Source organism: Onychostoma macrolepis, chromosome 15, assembly GCF_012432095.1.
Source record: "Onychostoma macrolepis isolate SWU-2019 chromosome 15, ASM1243209v1, whole genome shotgun sequence".
NCBI lineage: Eukaryota > Metazoa > Chordata > Actinopteri > Cypriniformes > Cyprinidae > Onychostoma > Onychostoma macrolepis.
In genome coordinates this window covers 29,196,289-29,216,288 of record NC_081169.1, presented here as the reverse complement: position 1 = coordinate 29,216,288, position 20,000 = coordinate 29,196,289, and the positions used below count along the sequence as shown (strand labels likewise).

The window sequence follows — 20,000 nt, the reverse complement described above, 5'->3', positions numbered from 1 at the left end:
AGCAAAAAACATTTATGCAATTTTATATATATATATATATATATATATATATATATATATTGTCTAAAAGTTCAATTAACTTTTTCATTTATTTATTTTTTTTTTTCTGACTAGTATTTCATATGCTGGGCATTAAAGGCTTAAATCATTTTCAAACCCCAGACTCGTGATTGAGAATCACTGCTTTAAAGCAGCAGAACATGGAGAGAGATTAGAGAATAAAAAGTTGTGTCTCTTAAAGATTCTTTTTTAGAAACCTCTGTAGTTCTAAATGGAACTTTTATTTTTAAGAATACAATCACATCCTTGTTGTCTGACTTTCGTATCCCTGTGTTCTTTTAGATGGAGTTCTGGTACAAATATCAGAGTAAGACTTTTCTTTATTAACCATTTCAGTTCAAGCCACTCTGCTGAAATAGTTTCTGGATAAACTCTGACACCTCATCCTGACAGATTAAGATGGAGTTAAATGTGTGTTTGTCATGTGTAGATCTGAATCTGTGTCGCTTGAACCCGTGTCTGAATGGAGGAATCTGCAGCGAGGGCCGCGGCGTTCTCGAGTGTCTCTGTCCTCCGCAGTACAGCGGGACAAACTGCCAGACAGGTGCATTGCAAACCTCACACTGCACTATATATACAACTATGACTAGATGAGTCTTTTGGACAAACATTAAGTTGTCTGTGTATTTATTTTTGTAATCATGTGTTTCAGAGGTGCTTGACTGTAAATATAAGAACGGAGGGTGTCTGCATTACTGCAGTCAGTCAGAGCAGGCGGCAGGTGTTGTGTGCAGCTGCGCAGACGGTTATCAGCTGGATGAAGACGGACGGAGCTGCAATCCATCAGGTACAAACACAACCCTGTGCAGCCAATGTTGCCGAACTCAAATTCTTAAACAATTAGAATTTATTATTATTATTATTATTTATTTTAGTGCTGTCAAATGATTAATTGTGATTAATCGCATTCAAAATAAAAGTTTTTGTTTACATAATATGTGTGTGTGCTGTGTATATTTATTATGTATATATAAATACAAACACATGAAGAAAAATATGTTATGTTTATATATTAAATATATTTATATATAATATGTGACCCTGGACCACAAAACATAAGGTTCAATTTTTGAAATTGAGATGTATACACCATCTGAATAAATAAGCTTTCCATTGATGTATGGTTTGTTAGGATCGGATAATATCTGGAATCTGAGGGAGCAAAAAAATCAAAATACTGAGAAAATCATCTTTAAAGTTGTTCAAATGAAGTTCTTAGCAATGCATATTACTAATCAAAAATGAAGTTTTGATATATTTACGGTAGGAAATTTACAAAATATCTTAATGGAACATGATCTTTACTTAATATCCTAATGATTTTTGGCATAAAAGAAAAATCGATCATTTTGATTCATACAATATAATTTTGGCTATTTCTACAAATATACCTGTGCTGCTTATGACTGCTTTTGTGCTCCAGGGTCACATATACAATATAAGAATATGAATATATAAATGTATAAGCATGTAAATATTTTCAAAATATATACTGTATGTGTGTGCGTTTATATATACATAATAAAAATACACAGCACACATACAATGTAAACATAAACTTTTATTTTGGATGCGATTAATCGTTTTACAGCACTAATTTATTTATTTATTTATTTGTAACCTTATCATTTATGTAAGACTTTAAATTTATTATGAAATTAATTATTTGTGCATTAGAAAATAAAGCCTTTTTAGGACCATTAGCATGATTGTCATATATATAGTAATATAGTAATATAACATTTCCCCACAAATTTACATCACCACTTTCTTAAGTAGTCATTATTCTCAAAAATAATATATGCATTACTATATTTCATTACATTAAAGACAAATTTGATCATATATAAATATCTGTGTGTGTGTGTGTGTCTTATATAGTTTTATTAAGTTCTGTTATTTATTTTTATTTATTTTAGTACTTCAAATTTTAATTTAATTGTTTTTATTTGATTTGATTTAATACATTTATTTTCATGCTATTTTTTTTTTTTTTTTTAGTAAACTCTACACTTGTAAATATAAAGGTGCTTAAAAGCGTCTTCACAGCGATGCCACAGAAGAAGCATTCAGTCAAAGCTTCTTTAAAGAACATCTCTTTCTTACCTTTTTATAATCTGAAGAAAGAAACAGAAAGGTTCTTCAGATGTTAAAAGTTCTTTATGGAACCATTTAGACAAAAAGGTTCTTCAATGGCATCGTGAAGCACCTTTATTTTTAAGAGTGTAATAACCTATTCATAATAATAATCATATATTTTCCAAATACTATGCATTTTTTTTTTCATGATAATTGCCCTATGGTTATTTTCCTAAATGTAAACCCTTAATACATGGATGTGTGTGTTAGTGCAGTATCCCTGTGGGAAGCAGTGGATTGGAGGGATCATGTCTCGCTCACTGGATGATATAAGCCTCACGGACCCTGATTATGCAAACCACACCCACAGCACCACAAACTCCTCCCACTCATTACATAAAAACAGTTCACTGGACAACTCGACTCACACATCAAACCAAACCTCACCTGTGTCACCGGACGAGCGGTCTGACACAGGAAGTGACATCAGCGGCGTGAATGAGGACGCACGCATCGTTGGCGGTCAGCTGCAGAGTCAGGGCGGGAGTCCGTGGCAGGTCAGCTTTCTCTGATCATTCAGGAAATGCTATAGCGTTTTTGAACCATACTATAGTAAAGTACTTGAATTAATATAAACAAATAACTTTACCCAATACTGTACTAAGTTCTCTACAACTATCAGGTATATTATACTACAATACACTACAGTTTACTATAGTAAAAACTCAAGTATACTACAGTATTTATTACAGCTTATCAGTTCACTACAGTTAATACTACAGTATGCTGTGTTGTAAATACTATAATATATATATTAGTGCTGTCAAACGATTAATTGCAATTAATCGCATCCAAAATAAAGGTTTTTGTTTACATAATATATGTGTATACTGTGTATATTTATTATGTATATATAAATACACACACATGCATGTATATATTTAAGAAAAATATGTTGTTTATATATTAAATATATTTTTATATAATATAAATTATATGAATATAAATATATACATGTAAATATTTTCAAAATATATACATGCATCTGTGTGTATTTATACATGCATGATAATTATACACAGTACACACACATATATTATGTAAACAAAAACCTTTATTTTGGATGCAGTTAATCGCGATTAAACTTTAGTACAGTATATACAGTATAATACACTTTACTATAGTAAGGTTCAAAAACACTATAGTATTTACTATAAATTACTTGTATTTTTCATGCGGGACAGTCATCACCAGTGTTGGGGAGTAACTATTTACATGTAACTAAATTACGTAATTTAATTACAAAATAAGGTTACATTTTATTTTAAGGTGTCATTGTTACAGTGTAATTATACATTTAAAGGGATACTCCACCCCAAAAGTAATATTAATTAACTACATGTATTTACTATATGGTTTGGGTTTGGCTTAGTGTTACTTGCATGTAATTATGCATAATTTAGTGTTATTATAATAGTAAGTACATGTAACGTGTAACAAGAACACCTTAGATAAATGTAATTGTAATCAGTTACAGTCACTGAAAAAAAATTTTTTTTTCACACACCCACATACAGATTTAATTGATTTCTTTCATAAATTGCAGTGACTGCTCTAAAATATGAGACACCAGTGTTTTAAGAGGATAGGACACGTGCGATTAATAGTTGAAAACATTAGAAATTTAGAAAAGTAATCAAATGTTATCAGTTACATTACTTTAATAAAGGGTAACCAGTAACCTATTACATGTCCAAACTAACCTTGCCAGCACTGAAGCGTTCAGTATGATCTGCAGGTTCTGCTTCGTCGTGAGGATGAGTACGGGTTCTGCGGCGGCTCTCTGATCAGTCAGCGCTGGGTCGTGACGGCAGCTCACTGTCTCCAGCAAACACCGGATCACGTGACCATCGGTGAGTGACTCTAGATGCTTCATATGAGCTTGTGTTACAGCACAGCCGTTATGACTGTGAATATCACACTAAAGTATCTATCAGATGCAAGATTAATATTTATACTGTATATAGATAGTCATGTATATATAGATTTTTGTAATTAATAATTTTATTTATTTATTTTTTGATGAATAGAAAGTTTAAAAAGAACAATATTTATTTGAAATATTAACTAAATTAATAATAAAATAATGTGAATTAAAATATAAATTTTTAGCAGTATATCAGCTGTATTTTCCATATATAGCATATATTTATTATATATGTGAGTGTATATTTCTAAGAGCATTTTGATTTTGTATATTAATTTATATATAGAAATAAAAATGTCATATTTATTTATCATATATATATATATATATATATATGAAGAGTTTATTTGCAAAACAGATAACTCTTTAATTTTCAAAAATCATGTTTTTATTATGTTATCATGTTTTTATTGTGTTAGTTTTACTGTATTTTTTAACCAAATCAAACTAAGGCAACTGCAATTTAATTGAGATTAATTGGAATGCACAATGAAAAAACATGATTTATGAAAATGGTTAAAAACGGAGTTATCTGTTTTTGCAAATGAACTCTTCATATACATATATATATAATATATATAATATTAACATATGTGGGCAAAATATTATGATATAATTTTTATATATAAATATACAAAATCACATTTATAATAACTGTTAATGTAAATGCAATAACTATTAATACATCAATATCATCCTGGACACAGTGTTTATTTTTACTTATAAGAATAAATTAAGTACAAGAAATGCATATTATAATGTGTAGTTTGTTTGTTTATTTATTTGTTTGTTTATTTATATATTTTGTTTTAAATTGACTTTGTATGTTCAAAAGCACCACTACTTGTAATATTTAGTATTACAACTTTTTTATTTGTATACAAATTTATACATTATGCATTAGCATGTATTTTTTGTATTTATTTTTTCTGATTTAAAATCATTGTCCAAGATTATTATTTATGTATTACAGTAATGAGAATTATGTCTTTGTTTTCATTACAATAATAAAAATTTGTTAGAACATGCTTAATTGTCAGGAAAAATATCTTAATGTTATTAATATATATATATATATATATATATATATATATATATATATATATATATATATATATGTATGTGTGTGTGTGTGTGTGTGTGTGTGTGTTATTTTAGTATCATTGATATGCTATTATTAGTAGTATTTTTATGTTCATATTATATATTATATTATATACTAGACAAAAATTATATTATTTTTATAAATTGTATTTTTTATTTTTAGTTTTCATTTTAATTTGAGTGATTTTGATGTCATGTGTTTTGTTTTTTTAAATATATAGTATTGTGTAGTACTACTAGGGGTGGCACGGTACCGAACCGTCACGGTACGGGCGTCTCGGTTCGGTGCATGAAGCCTTACGACGAATACAGGCAATTCACCCCCAATCCAGAAGGAGGCGCCCGCAGTAATGCAGCGCTGTTTGATAACCGCCAGCAGAAGAACAGCAAATGCAGAGTTGCGCACTTGAAAACAAAGCCCCCAGACAGTGACCATGTGCTGATTCTGAACACATCTCTCACATAGACTGACAAAGGAGTATACTTTAAAGGCTTGCGCACTCAACTGTGTATCCTATCTCTCTCATTCGGCACAAATCCAAATATTCCATAATATTTCCATATTTGCGATGTAATGTATCTGAATGCTAAACTATTATTTATTATGTAAATGATAGGCTTTGTACTTCAGTCGCGTTCCAGCGGTGCTGTTTGGTTCACTGTATTTTATTTTGATAAAGTACCAACTGCGCTGTCAAGTTAGCAATGCTGGAACTGATGTGTGTGTGTGTGTGTGTGTGTGTGTGTGTGTGTGTGTGAGTGTGTGTGTGCGCGCGATCACTTCAACTGTTTCCTTATACCAGCAGAATCAACTGTAAACACTTATTATCTTATTAATAATCACTGTATAAAGGTCTGCTTTTATTTGTGTACACTCACAATGAAAACAAAACAGATTCTATATATATATAACATGTAATAATATTTAGTATTTTCACATCTAGATGGAAAAAATTGTAATTTGCACAACTGTCTGTTCAAAATAAATGAAAAGAAACTGAGCATAGTAGATTTATTTTTTTTCCCTGTTGTACCGAAATTGTATCTAACCGTGACCCCCGAACCGAGGTACGTACCGAACCGTGACATCTGTGTACCGTGCCACCCCTGAGTACTACGTTACTGTAAACTGTTTTTTTATTAAGTTATTTTAGTACTTCAACTTAAACTGAACAAAAATGAAAAATCTTAGCTACGCAATTAAAATAAAAGCAGTGTTCAGTTAATGTTTATTTTAAGTAATGAAAATCTTTTTTTTAAATAGTTTTAATATATAATATACATTTAATATATAAACATAACATATTTTCTTAAATATATACATGCATGTGTATCTATTTATATATATGTAATAAATATACACAGTACACACACACATATTATGTAAACAAAAACGTTTATTTTGGATGCGATTAATCGTTGCCCAGCACTAGTTTTAATTTTAGATAACAATAACAACCCTGATATGATACAAGCATCATAAAATTGGCATCAAAATGTCATTTATTTGCTTTAATTTTGTAACGCTCCTGCAGGCGACTTCGATAAGATGCGTCCCGACAAAGACGAGCAGAAGGTCTCGGTGCAGAAGATCGTCCTCCACCCTCACTTCCACGACTACACCTTCGACAGCGACATCGCCCTGCTCTATCTGTCCCGTCCCGTGGCTCTGGGGCCCTTCTCCGTCCCCGTGTGTCTGCCGGACGCCGGTCTGGCCGCTCGTCTGCTGAGGCCCGGGGAGCAGGGCCTGGTGTCGGGATGGGGATCCACGGGCTTCCTGCGGCGCTCGTCTCGGTTCCTGAGGAAGGTGCTGCTGCCGGTGATCGATCAGATGAGCTGCATCAACTCCACCGAGAACGTCATCACCGACAACATGTTCTGCGCCGGATACCTGCTGGAGGAGATGGACGCCTGCACCGGGGACAGCGGCGGCCCCTTCGTAGTCAACTACAGGGGCACCTGGTTCCTGGCCGGCGTGGTGAGCTGGGGCGAGAGATGCGCCGCCGAGGGCAAATACGGCGTTTACACCAGACTGGGAAACTACTTACCCTGGATACACCAGGAGATGATGAAAGAGGAATCGGGACGCAGCCGGAGCCAATCCACTACTGAAGCTCCATAGCACTGCTGGGATTAAAACATAACCCATACGGCAAAACAGAGTTTTGAAAAATATTTTTAACTATAAATAAAAATATACAACAAATTTTATATATATATATATATATATATATATATATATATATATATATATATATATATATATATATATATATATTTACATTAATATTTTCTACCAATACATTTTTGGGCAATTTTTTTACATTTATTTTTAAAGCATGTATATTTTTCATTATATTTACAGTGAACATAACCAATAAAAAAAAAATCTAAAATATTAAGCACCTTTACAGCAAAAAAATAAATAAAATAATAATAATAATAGTATTTTCAAAAATACTTTTTAAATATATTTAAAAATTTTTTAAAAACAAACAAACAAAAAAAACATATGACCCCGGACCCCAAAAACAGTCATAAGGGTCAATTTATTGAAATATATAATCTGAAAGCTGATAAATAATCTTTCCATTGATGTATGGTTTGTTAGGATCGGATAATATTTGTCTGAGATACAACTATTTGAAAATCTGGAATCTGAGGGTGCAAAAAAATCTAAATATTGAGAAAATCACCTTTAAAGTTGTTCAAATGAAGATCTTAGCAATGCATATTACTAATAAAAAATTAAGTTTTGAAATATTTACGGTAGGAAATTTACTAAATATCTCCATGGAATATCCTAATGATTTTTGGCATAAAATAAAAATGTTTAATTTTGACACATACAATGTATTGTTGGCTATTGCTACAAATATACCTGTGCTGCTTATGACTGCTTCTGTGCTCCAGGGTCACAATTTTTGCTGTACTATGTTTAAAATATATTTATGTAAATATATTTTCTACCAACATATTTTTTGGTCATTTATGATATTTCAAAAATACAATTGTATGTTTTTAAAAGCAGTAAAAAAATATATTTGCCCTCCATATGCCATTATGATTTACAGTAAATGTAACAAATGGGAAAAAACTCAAAAATATTTTTCAACATGTTTCAAAAATGGCCAAAAAATATTTTTTTCAAAATATATTTACGTATATAAATATATTTATATATAAATTCTTTAAAAAAAAAATCATTCAAAATTTTCTGAAAGCATTAAAAAATATTTTGCCCTCCATATAATTCAAATTACTTTGCCTTTACATGTATTTCAGTTTAAAAAATACATTAAAATAACTTACGTTTGAAGAAAAGATGTATATCATCTATAACGTGTGCGAACATATACTACAGTTTACAATGTTCCAAAAAATACAATATATCTAAAAAAAATGAAACATTATCAAATCATTGTATAAAATCTGTAAACATATACATTATATAAAAAATAACATCTTTTTAAAAATGTAAAAATTATTGAAGGTAGACTACTATAAGATCGGAAATGTATTTTTTTCCCCCTGAAATACAATTAAATATATTTTGGCATGAAAGTTGAATCTAAATTTATTTCAAATTTTAAAAATATATTTAATTTATCTTCACTGTTTACAACATATTTTGGCCAGACAAAAAAAAAATATTTCTTTCCATATGGGAGAGACATCTGCGTGTCTGAAATGAAGCAGGATCTTTTCTCTTTATTAACATCATAAAACTTACACTGCAAAAAACAAACAAACAAACAGTGCACAACACTACAATAACAACCCATTAATTAAAGTAAATGCAGTAACTAACAATAAGCAAGATATTTGTTACAGTATTTAATATTTGTCAGTCTATATCAGCTCAGATCCATTAAATAATATTAACAGATAAAACCTTTTATTTTAATAATGTAGCAGTAAATGTTGAAATGAACTAAGATTTTAAAATATTTTTTCCCATGTTAATTAATGTGAAGTACCGGAAGCTTTTTGTGAAGCGTTATCAATGTTTTGCTTGTTAATTATTTGTGCATCTTTTTTAATGTTTTATTTTTCTTACAAAGCATCAAGCAATAGATCAAATAACTCTGAAAAAAAAAGTGATGAAACATGCATCTGTTCTGTACGTGACTAAGGAAGTGATTTCATATAATAAAACAATTTTTCATGCTATCTTATGCTTATTTTTTCAGTTAACAAGTCCTATTTTTCCACTTGTTAATGTCCGATATCCACGTTATTGAAAGATTATAATCTGACTTCCAAGCAAAGCAATGCATTTCCTAGAAACCTGTATGCCAAAAAAATATTTTTATATTTCAATTATATTTCAAAACATACAAAAATTGTCAATAAATATCACTAATTTACATTTTAAAAAATATTTTAATATATTTTAGGTACTTGTATTTATATAGCTGTATTTAAATATATGTTTTGTGACCATTAAAAAATATAGAGGAAGTATATCTAAATTTAAATATCTCAAAATACATTTTTTAGCGACTCGATATTTATTTTTTGTTTGGAGATGTATAATTTTTTTCGAGTACATTTCGTTTGGCATTTAAAGAGTGTATATATATATATATATATATATATGTGTGTGTGTGTGTGTGTGTGTGTGTATATATACACTTTAAAAATATATATTTTTCATATCTTTGAAAATATATACAGCATATATTCATGTATGTAATTTTATTTATTGATACAATTTCTTTCATATGTGTTCACACTGTACAAAACATATTTGGTGAATTTCCTACAGTACCAGTCAAGATTTTTTTAGGTTGGAAACGTAATATTATAATTTGGAAAATGTTCAATATTCTAAATTTCTCACGTGATATTTCTAAGATTTTGTCTAATATCATTGGTGACTGATGTTTTGAGTAAGAGGGTCTTTATGAGCCACTGATCATTATTATTAATAGTTATTACAGAATTAAATTACATTACAGTTTTAAAATCCATAAACTAAACCATTTGTTTTAAAACGATATATGCAAACATAACAAAATAATGAAATAAAAAGCAAAAGGTCAGGAGAACATGAGTAAAATGTCGGACATGGAAACTCTTTATTATGAAAGATACATCGGAACCAAAGAGCAAAACATTCCCAGAGTAGTTCTCTGGGCTCTGAACACATAGCAAACGCGGCTCCGCTAAACTCACGCAGCTACAGCACAGACGCACGGCATTATGGGAATCTGACTGCAGAACCGCTGGAGAATCAAAGACTGAATCTGACAGAAACACAGGAGGCGGAGGTCAGAGCGGCATGCGGTTCCCCTCCACGCTGATCTTCACCGCGTGCCCCGTCTTCGTCAAGCGCTTGATGTCCGCGAAACGCCGCATCTGTTTATCTACTCGCGACAAACCCTTCTTCAGCGGAGCCTGAGCGAGAGAGCAAGCAGAGAGAGAGTCAGAACACTGAAAAACATTCAAGCACAAGACAAATAGAATTATAAATCTAGTTAAAAAAATTTTAAAAATTAAAATTCATTAACTTCTAGTAACAAAAAAAAAAAAAATCTCAACTGAAAAAAGTTTATTTTTATTTAATGGAGCATACGACAAAAAAAAAAAAAAAAAAAAAAAAGTACGGAAAAATTAAAGAAGAAACTACTGAATGCAAAATCAAGTCAATTATAAAAATGCTTTTAAAAAAGGGAAAACTCTACTAATATTATTAAAACAACCAAAAACAAGGCATTTAAAATATATATATATATATTATATTTAAAAAAAAACTGAAAACTACTATAAACAAGCAGCAAATAAAAAAATAATAAAATTTAAGAAAAATACAGGAAACTACTAAAAGCAAAATCAAGTCAAATAAAAATATGCACTTACAAAAACTTTACTATAAACCCAAAACAAGGAAAACTACTAAACGTTAGAACAAATCAACTGAAAACACTTCTTTTAAAAAGGATACTACTATAAATAAAAAAATAGGCAATTTTAGATATTTACTTAAAAGACAAAAAAGGAAACTAAAGCAAATTAAAAATAAATTTCATAAAACAAGCAAAATCTAATTTTAAAAAAATGCATTAAAAAGGGGGAAGCTACTACAACAATCAAATACAAGGCAGTTAAATTGCACTTTTTATATTTATTTAAAAAAAGAAAATACTTCAAGCAACAAATTTTATAAAAATTTAATACTAAACAAAAAATAAATAAATAAAGTCAAAATGTGAATTTGGAAAAAAAAAAAAAATGTAAACTACAAACCAAAAACAAGCCAATGAAGAAAAAATTAAATTAATATAAGCAAAAAAATAAAATAAAAAGACTACTACTACAATCAAATTCAAGCCAGTTAAATTGTACTTTTTATATTTAAAACAAGAAGAAAAAAAAACTACTATAACAGGGTTGCTGCAGGATTATTAAGCTCAAATTTAAGGCTTTAAGACCTGCACAAATCAAATTAATACCATATGAGCGGGGTAGGGCAATGTCTACGGTAAACTGTAAAATGAATGTAAAAAGCATGATTTACAGTTCAGATAGAAGTTTTCACGAAACAAAAAGTTTTATAAAATTATACACTTCACATTTCAGCCTTTAAACCATTTTTAAGAAAATGGATGAGTCAAAAGTATTAATTATATTGATTTAAACAATTATCAATAAATTATTATATGTGATCCTGGAGCACAAAACCAGTCTTAAGTCGCTGGGGTATATTTGCAGCAATAGCCAACAATACACTGTATGGGTCAAAATTATTGATTTTTCTTTTATGCCAAAAATCATTAGGATATTAAGTAAAGATCATGTTCCATGAAGATATTTTGTAAATTTCCTACTGTAAGTGTATCAAAACTTAATTTTTGATTAGTAATATGCATTGCTAAGAACTTCATTTGAACAACTTTAAAGGTGATTTTCTCAATATTTAGATTTTTTTGCAGCCTCAGATTCCAGATTTTCAAATAGTTGCATCTCAGACAAATATTGTGCTATCATAACAAACCATACATCAATGGAAAGCTCATTTATTTATTTATTTATTATGATGTAGAAATCTCAATTTTGTAAAAATTGACACTTAAGACTGGTTTTGTGGTCCAGGGTCACATATTAATTAAATAACATACAAACATTTTAGTGTTTAGATTTTTATAATGAATTATCTCCTTATCGATCCACCAGTTCACATTTACAGCTCTGCGTGTTTGCAGGGTGAAAACATGGGTCGATTTTTGCATTGGTCTGAACAAAAACAACCCAATGTTCCTGCAGTACTGGAGGCTGAGTTCTAGGACCGCATAGGACCCTATTTTTTGGGACAGCATCATCTATTCCAACAGAGGAGACCTGATTCAAACAAACAGATGCAAACAAACAGCACATCAGACGTGAAGCGCTGCGGCTAATGAACTGAAGTCTCGCACAGACACAAGTCTTCTTTCCAAGAAAACTGAATTTTAAACCAGAATATATTGAATATTGAAATAAATTAGGTTAAATATTTCAAGAGCGTTACCAACAGGTATGTTTAGAGTTAGGAGTTGGTTAGGACAATAATTAAGTGTATACAATTAAATAACTACATAATTCCTTAAAAATAATAATATACAGAATTGAATATGCAAGCGCTATAACAAGTCTCATTTAGCCTAACGCAGTACACGTAGCAAGAGATTTTTTAATTATATAATAAACAAAAAGAAAGCATAGAATAGACAAAGAATAGTGTTAGAGGCCTTTTTTGCTTTTGTTAATTGTATAATAAATAAAAAGAAAACAGAATACAAAAAAAGATTAGAAAAGCTAGTGTTATTTTTTTTTTTAAAGAATAGAATTAAAATAGAGAGAGGTGTGACGTTCTTCATTCTCTCTTACATTCTTTTTGGCTCATTAAAAATGAATCTTGGTTTGATAGGACTGGCTGGAAGACCTGACACAACACATACATGCAAAAAATAAATTAAATAATTAAAAAAAAAAAAAAAAAACTATAGGGTCCTAGAAATCCAGTTCTGAAACTACAGCCTCCGGAGCTCACAACAACAGCGCTAGTGAACATGCAGATTCATTCTCTGCCAGCAGGAGGCGCTTTGGAACGGTTTCCCCGGTAACAGCGGAACACAACGCAGCGCAGCACCGGACTTTGAAACGTGCTGCGCTCATATTTTATTTACAGCCTTTTGAAGTTTAATCGTCACATTAAGCTGTGTCGCGATTCTGGTCTGTACCCAAATTTAAGACCTCTTAAAATCATAATTAAGACAATTTAAGACTTTTTATGACCTTAAATTTGATCAAGTAAATTTAAGACCTTTTAAGACTTAAGGACCCGCGGGAACCCTGTATAAGCAACAAATTTTATAAAAATTAAATACTAAAAGACAAACAAAAAAACTAAAAGAGTCAAGTGAAAATGTGCATTTGGAAAAAAAATAGAAACTACAAACCAAACAAGCCAATTAAAAAAAATTTAATAAATACAAATGAAAAAAAAAAAAGTGCTACTACAATCAAACCCAAGCCAGTTCTTGTGAGTGCAAACCGGGCAGTTATTATATGTCATGTTCTTGAGCATGTTTGCATTTGTATTTTATCATAGGTTTGTCTCAGTAGCGGTTATATATATATATATATATATATATATATATATATATATATATATATATATATATATATATATATATTCAGCACGAACATGTCAAGAACACAGGCCTGAGGCGCTGGAGTTTAGTGGACCGGTCATGTGACCGTCACAGAAACTCAAATGCTCTCATACACACACCACGAACAGTTACTCTGCTCTGTATTTGTGGTGAAATCATCCAAACCCACTTTAACTGGTGTTAGTTGGGGTTTGTGAACGCTCATGCAGACACTTACTGCCCCCTCAGGCAGGAGCGTGTAACTACAGCGGCATTCGGTTTCCCTCAATGCTGATTTTCACAGCTCCCTGCGGCCGCCGCTGCTTCCTCTGCTCCGCAAAACGCCGCTTGTGTTTCTCCAGCAGGCCGATGCCCTTCCTAAAGCTCCTCTACCAATCACACAACAGTAAACAAACTCCTCCACCAATCAGCTTCAGAGGAGATAAACCTAAGCATGGTTGTTTCTCTATCCTGCCTCATGCTTCCTGTGCAGACTCCTCCCACTCTTTAGTTGAGCATGAGACGCTTGTCAATCATTCTTCTAGAGTTAAGCCCTGCCCACACACAAGCCCCGCCCACTCACTCTGTTTGAATCCATATCCACGTTCCATTTGGGCCGAACCACGTAATCCTTATTGGACGGCATGGGCACACGAGCTCGAGCACAGAAACCCGGGTCACCCGGCCGCAACGCCCTGATAAACAGAGAGATATTAAATCATATAATCCAAACTAAACAGCCTGTGTGTGCATGTCACGGTTTACATTACAATAAATAAAAAAAATTTAAAAAAGGAAATTATAATGAATTACACAATTTATATAATGCATTTTTAAATTATAATAGACTTTCTTAAAATAATAAAATATTACGTGATCATTTTCATTAAGAATTAGCATTCATAAAAATATTATAAGGAATTACACAAATTATATAATGCATCTTTAAGCTATAATATAATAAACATTTAATTGTAATAAATAATAAAATATCACTATAAAATATTAATATATTATAGAATATTTAAAGAAAATAATTTATAAATTATTATAATTTTTTAATTATACAATTACAATGTTTTATAATAATTCAAAATAAATTTAAATATATTAAAATATTAAATTATCATCATTTCCATTCATTAGGATTAACAAAAATGTTTATAAAATACATTCATATTATAATTTAAAATGTATTATATAATATATAAGTATGTTTTATTATAAAAAATATTAAATTATAATCATGTTAAACAGCACTAATACAAAATAATTAATTACAAAATTACATAATATTTTTATCTATAATTATTAATTAATAATAATAATTAATAATCACTTTCATCAATTAGCATTAATAAAAATATTGAATAATGAATTACACATTTCTATAATACATTTTAAATTACAATAAATAAATTATTATAATAAAATATTAAATTATAATTAATGACAAATTATATACTACATATGTAAATATGTAAAATAAAATATATTTAAATTAACTTCTGCAATTTTCATAACATTAAGCACATTTATATAACAAATCAGTTAAATTGTAGGGTATTTAGTCAATAAAAAAAAAAAAAAAAAAAACATTAAAACAGGCTTTATTATCTATTTCTGCATACATGTCATGAGGCTCTGGAGTGAAATATGATTGAGATGTTCTTGACAGGTTACGTGTGATTCACTATAAAACTTCACTACAATACTACATGAAATAGAAATGAGTGGTGTGGTGTTAAGAGAGACTCACTTCTCCTCTCCGGTGAGCACCTTCTCCAGATCTCTGCGAGGAGTCTGTCCTCCTGAGCTGTGGGAGCAAGCAGACTGAGAATGAGCCAATCACACGCATGCTCTCAGCGTCCGAGTCACGAGTCTGTTCAGCTTTGCTCATCTGATCCACATCGGCCAGGTTTGAATTAGTGTGCGTTTGGGTTTGATCACATACACATGAATGCAAAACCTCAGCACACACACACACACACACAGGGAATGCAGAGACTCACAGACTTTTAGTGTTTAACAAACTTGAGATGAGAATGAATGAAAATGGGGTGATGGAGAGGGTGAGTTTGGGGTTAAAGCTCAAAGGTCAAGACACCACATTCTCCACTACTGAGACTGAATAATGTAACAGAATCTGATCCAGCTGCACAATTTGAAAAAAAAAAAAAAAAATGTAACAGCAATTTCTGATAAAAATTTAATTGACTTAAAATGTGAACTTTTAAAAACAAACAAAAAAGCTCTAAGTTTGCTGCGCTTATTTGTAGGTTTAAACAATTAAATAATAATAATATATTTTGTTGTACTGTGAAAAAATTATATATAGTTTATTATTATTATTATATAGAAATTAAACAAAAGATATACCATTTCATAGGAAAAATCTAGTATTTAAGAAAAATAAAATTAAGATAAATGATTATAAATAAATATTCAAATATTATCATAATTTCACAAACAAAATCTGGTATTAAAGATAGATTACTACTATTATTTTATTTACACTAAAATATATAATTACAATATGTATGATTATAATATCTATTAAAAAATTCAAACTAAATTAATAACATTATTAAACTATTATTGTTGTTGCTATAAGAATTATTATTATTATTAAATAAAAATATTAGAATAAAAACATCATTGCAACTTCACAGAAAAAATCTATTTAATAATAAATTATTATTGTTGTTTTATTTGTTTTAATACATATATTTATGGATATAATAATAATAATAATAATAATAATAATAATAAGTATTATTTTCTTTTTCAAACACAATAAATTTTTTATTATTTACTACTCAATCACAATTTTGGTTTTTCAATTAATCACGCAGCCCTGATTCTAACGAACCAAGATCACCTGGGCCGTATTCACAAAACATCTACAGGCTAAAAGTAGCTCATAACTCACCAATTTAGGAGAAAATCTTAAAAATAATGGGCGTCAATCCTAAATTTAGGACTCCTACATTTTTGTTCAAAAAGCATTTTACACAGTGTTTTAGTGCTAAAACTAGCTCCTAAACCTGTGAAACGTTAGGAGCAGTGAAGTCACTACGACCAAACCACAAACTATCCTAAAATAGCTGTTTCCGGCAATCTGCCTCAGAATATAAACTCTTAGTGGTGAGATCAAATGTTTTGTGAATACAGGCCCTGATCTAATAGAATCTGATTAAATAGAACAATAAAACAGAAAAGAAAAGAATAGAACGATTGTTTCTATCTTTCACACACACATCAGTGTTAGAAACATTACTGATCTTGAGACGGTCCAGAAGGTTCATGCTCAAACACACACACACACACACACAGAACCTGAGCGCCGGGGCAAAGACGTCTGGCTCGTCGCGTCTCTCAGACGTCTGAGGCTCACTTACACGCCACAGGAAGAGGAAGGAGGGACAGAATGACAGTGAGGAATGACAGATGATTGACAGGCGGAGAGTGTGTGTGTGTGTGTGTGTGTGTGTGTGTGTGTTACCTGAGGCGTCTGCGCGGGGCGACCTGCTGGTCCAGGTCTCTCTGCTCTCTCTCTTCTCTCGTCATTCCCTTGTAGTTGGACGATAAACCGAAGATGGGCCGTGACCACTCGTCTGCACACACACACACACATCACTGCAGGAACACACTCACACAGATCCAGATATGGTAAAGCAGAAGTGTTCGTACTGATGAGTTTGAGCGCGAGGTCTTTGTTCGGTCGAGACTCTTTCGGGTGTTTGTAGAGGTACATGACGGCTCGGCCGATTCCGCTGAGCTTCAGTGTTTCCTGACTCACGCTGGGCAGCTGAGGACAAACAAACCAGTTTAAAAATTAAACAACACTAATCATCATCATCATCATCAGAATAGAAAAAAAAAAATAATAATAATAATAAATACATAAGTATAAAATAAAAGTCTCTCTCATAACTAAGCATAATCCCCTGACAAACACAGAATGTAATAAAAATATAAAAAACCCATTTAAATAAAAAAAACAATATTAAACAAAAGTAAAAAAAAAAAAAAAATTATAAAAAAACAAAACAAAAAACAAACAAAATGTATACACATCTCACATAAATATGAAAAATAAAATAAATAATAAAACAATATTAGTAATTATAATACTACTAATAAAGCAATAATAATAATAATAATTAGTAACAAAATAATAATCAAAATGTAATACACAATCACGGAATGTAATAACATAAAAAGTAATCTAAATAATAAACTATTTAAAATAGTAAATAACTAAAACTACATCCCCTTGCTCAATAATAATAATAATAATAATAAAAAATATATAAAAAAACATACATAAAAAATACAAATCTAAATAATAATAAACCATTCAAAGTCATAAAAATAAAACTACATCCCCAAGCTTAATACACAAACACAGAATGTAATAAAAATCATGTAATTATTATTTTTTTAAATATACAATAAATAAAGTTAAAAAAATATAGCCCCTAAAAAATAAAATAATAATAATATTATTATTATAAACCATAGAATAAAAATAATGTAGATTAAAAAAAAATAATAATAATAATAATAATACTGGAAAAATAATAAAAGTACAAGTAGAAGAAAAAGATTACAATATAGCTCTACCTCAATAGACAATCATAGAATGCAATAATAAAAACATTTTTTTAAAAAGCTGCAGACTCACTTCCTGCAGGATCTTGAGCAGCTCCTCTCGTATCTTGAGCGCTGGGAGACTCTTATCCGGGAGAGGACTGATCCATTCCTTTATGGCCATCATCACACCGCTGTCTATGAACGTCTCCTTCAGATCCTGCCTGCAGTGCACACACACATTTAAACCACTCTAAATTCAGTTTGCTTTCGTCCTGGAGCTACAGCGAGGTGAACACAGGAAGAGGAAACACTCACTTCTTTAAATGCATCACCACTGTGGGCAGCAGCATGAGCTTCTTCAGAGCCGGTTTCTTCTGACTGTTCAGAGTCCGGTCCTCCTGAAACACACACACATCAATTTTAAATGTTTTTGAAAGAAGTGGATTCCATTTTTTCTGCTGGTTAAATTAAAATTGTAGTAGGAAGCATGTCTAATTTAATCATGTATGTCAACGTATACAACTCAATTTATTAAAATATTAACAAAAATTAAACTTTAAGGGCCCGTTTCTCCCTAAATCCCGGTTTCTTTTTGCGGTTTAATATTCACCGACACTAGTCCATATTGCAATATGATCCATTTAAATTTTTCTGGACTCCATTTTAAAGGGTTAAATTAAATTTACTGCATTTTCCACATCACAGAAATTATACTTCTGCTCATCAAGGCTGCATTAATTTGATCAAAAATACAGTAAAAACAGTGAAATATTTTTACAACTTAAAACAGCTGTTTTCTATGTGAATGTATGTTAAAATGTAATTTATTTCTGTGATGCGCAGCTGTATTTTCAGCATCATTACTCCAGTCTTCAGTGTCACATGATCTTCAGAAATCATTCTAATATGCTGATTTGCTGCTTAAGAAACATTTCTGATTATTATCAATGTTGAAAACAGTTGTGCTGCCCAACATTTTTGTGGAAATTGAGATTAATTTTATTTTTCAGGATTCACAGATGATAGAAAGTTCAAAAGAACAGCATTTATTTGAAACAGAGATCTATTGTAACATTATAAATGTCTTTACTGTCACTTCTGATCAGTTTAATGCATCCTTGATTAATAAAAGCATTCATTTCTGCCACTAAACTTTTGAACGGTAGTGTAACCAAACTCCACGTAAATCAGCAGCATGTCACAGACACTGTAGACGCTCAGCTATATATAACCCAGACTCTCTCACACACACACACCTCTGCAGCTTCTGTCATTTTGGTGATCATGGCGCTCACAACATCATCGGCGTCACTGATGAACGTCCCTCCGTCTCGATTGCGTCTGCGTTTGCCGCTCTGAGCTTTCTTACGAGCCAGCATGATCTCAAAGTCTGACATGAAGGACATGCTGAAACACACACACACACACAAACGATTATCATGTGCATGTGAAAAGAAACAGAGCTTTATAGCAGCAGGAGTCTGTGAATTGACGTCCTGTTTGCTGTGAGTATAGTATTACTCTTTTCCTCC

General features: G+C 30.8%; 2 protein-coding genes across 5 annotated transcripts in view; one reads left to right on the top strand and one right to left on the bottom strand.

The window, feature by feature from the left end:
- LOC131520567 (coagulation factor X) overlaps nucleotides 1–7,469 on the top strand; it is a 10,816-nt gene extending 3,347 nt beyond the window's left edge. The window contains exons 4-9 of one of the 2 annotated variants that reach the window (XM_058744901.1): nucleotides 343–367; nucleotides 491–604; nucleotides 713–847; nucleotides 2,410–2,696; nucleotides 3,938–4,052; nucleotides 6,766–7,469. In XM_058744901.1, the coding sequence (XP_058600884.1) occupies nucleotides 343–367; nucleotides 491–604; nucleotides 713–847; nucleotides 2,410–2,696; nucleotides 3,938–4,052; nucleotides 6,766–7,352 (1,263 nt within the window). In that variant the 3' untranslated portion in view covers nucleotides 7,353–7,469. The remainder of the gene's footprint in view (nucleotides 1–342; nucleotides 368–490; nucleotides 605–712; nucleotides 848–2,409; nucleotides 2,697–3,937; nucleotides 4,053–6,765) is intronic. The other variant, XM_058744902.1, reaches the window with a different exon arrangement.
- Nucleotides 7,470–8,926: 1,457 nt separating this feature from the next.
- Nucleotides 8,927–20,000, bottom strand: part of LOC131520566 (protein IWS1 homolog) — a 16,440-nt gene continuing 5,366 nt past the window's right edge. Inside the window, exons 7-17 of one of the 3 annotated variants that reach the window (XM_058744899.1) lie at nucleotides 19,990–20,000; nucleotides 19,725–19,875; nucleotides 18,784–18,866; nucleotides 18,560–18,689; nucleotides 17,563–17,680; nucleotides 17,375–17,486; nucleotides 17,209–17,265; nucleotides 15,629–15,685; nucleotides 14,453–14,564; nucleotides 14,108–14,258; nucleotides 10,495–10,633 (exon numbers count right to left, since the gene is read on the bottom strand). The exon at nucleotides 19,990–20,000 is cut by the window's right edge and continues 99 nt beyond it. In XM_058744899.1, coding sequence (XP_058600882.1) covers nucleotides 14,133–14,258; nucleotides 14,453–14,564; nucleotides 15,629–15,685; nucleotides 17,209–17,265; nucleotides 17,375–17,486; nucleotides 17,563–17,680; nucleotides 18,560–18,689; nucleotides 18,784–18,866; nucleotides 19,725–19,875; nucleotides 19,990–20,000 — 957 coding nt within the window. In that variant the 3' untranslated portion in view covers nucleotides 10,495–10,633; nucleotides 14,108–14,132. Of the gene's footprint in view, nucleotides 10,634–14,107; nucleotides 14,259–14,452; nucleotides 14,565–15,628; nucleotides 15,686–17,208; nucleotides 17,266–17,374; nucleotides 17,487–17,562; nucleotides 17,681–18,559; nucleotides 18,690–18,783; nucleotides 18,867–19,724; nucleotides 19,876–19,989 lie in introns of all 3 variants that reach the window. The other 2 variants (XM_058744898.1, XM_058744900.1) reach the window with 2 other exon arrangements.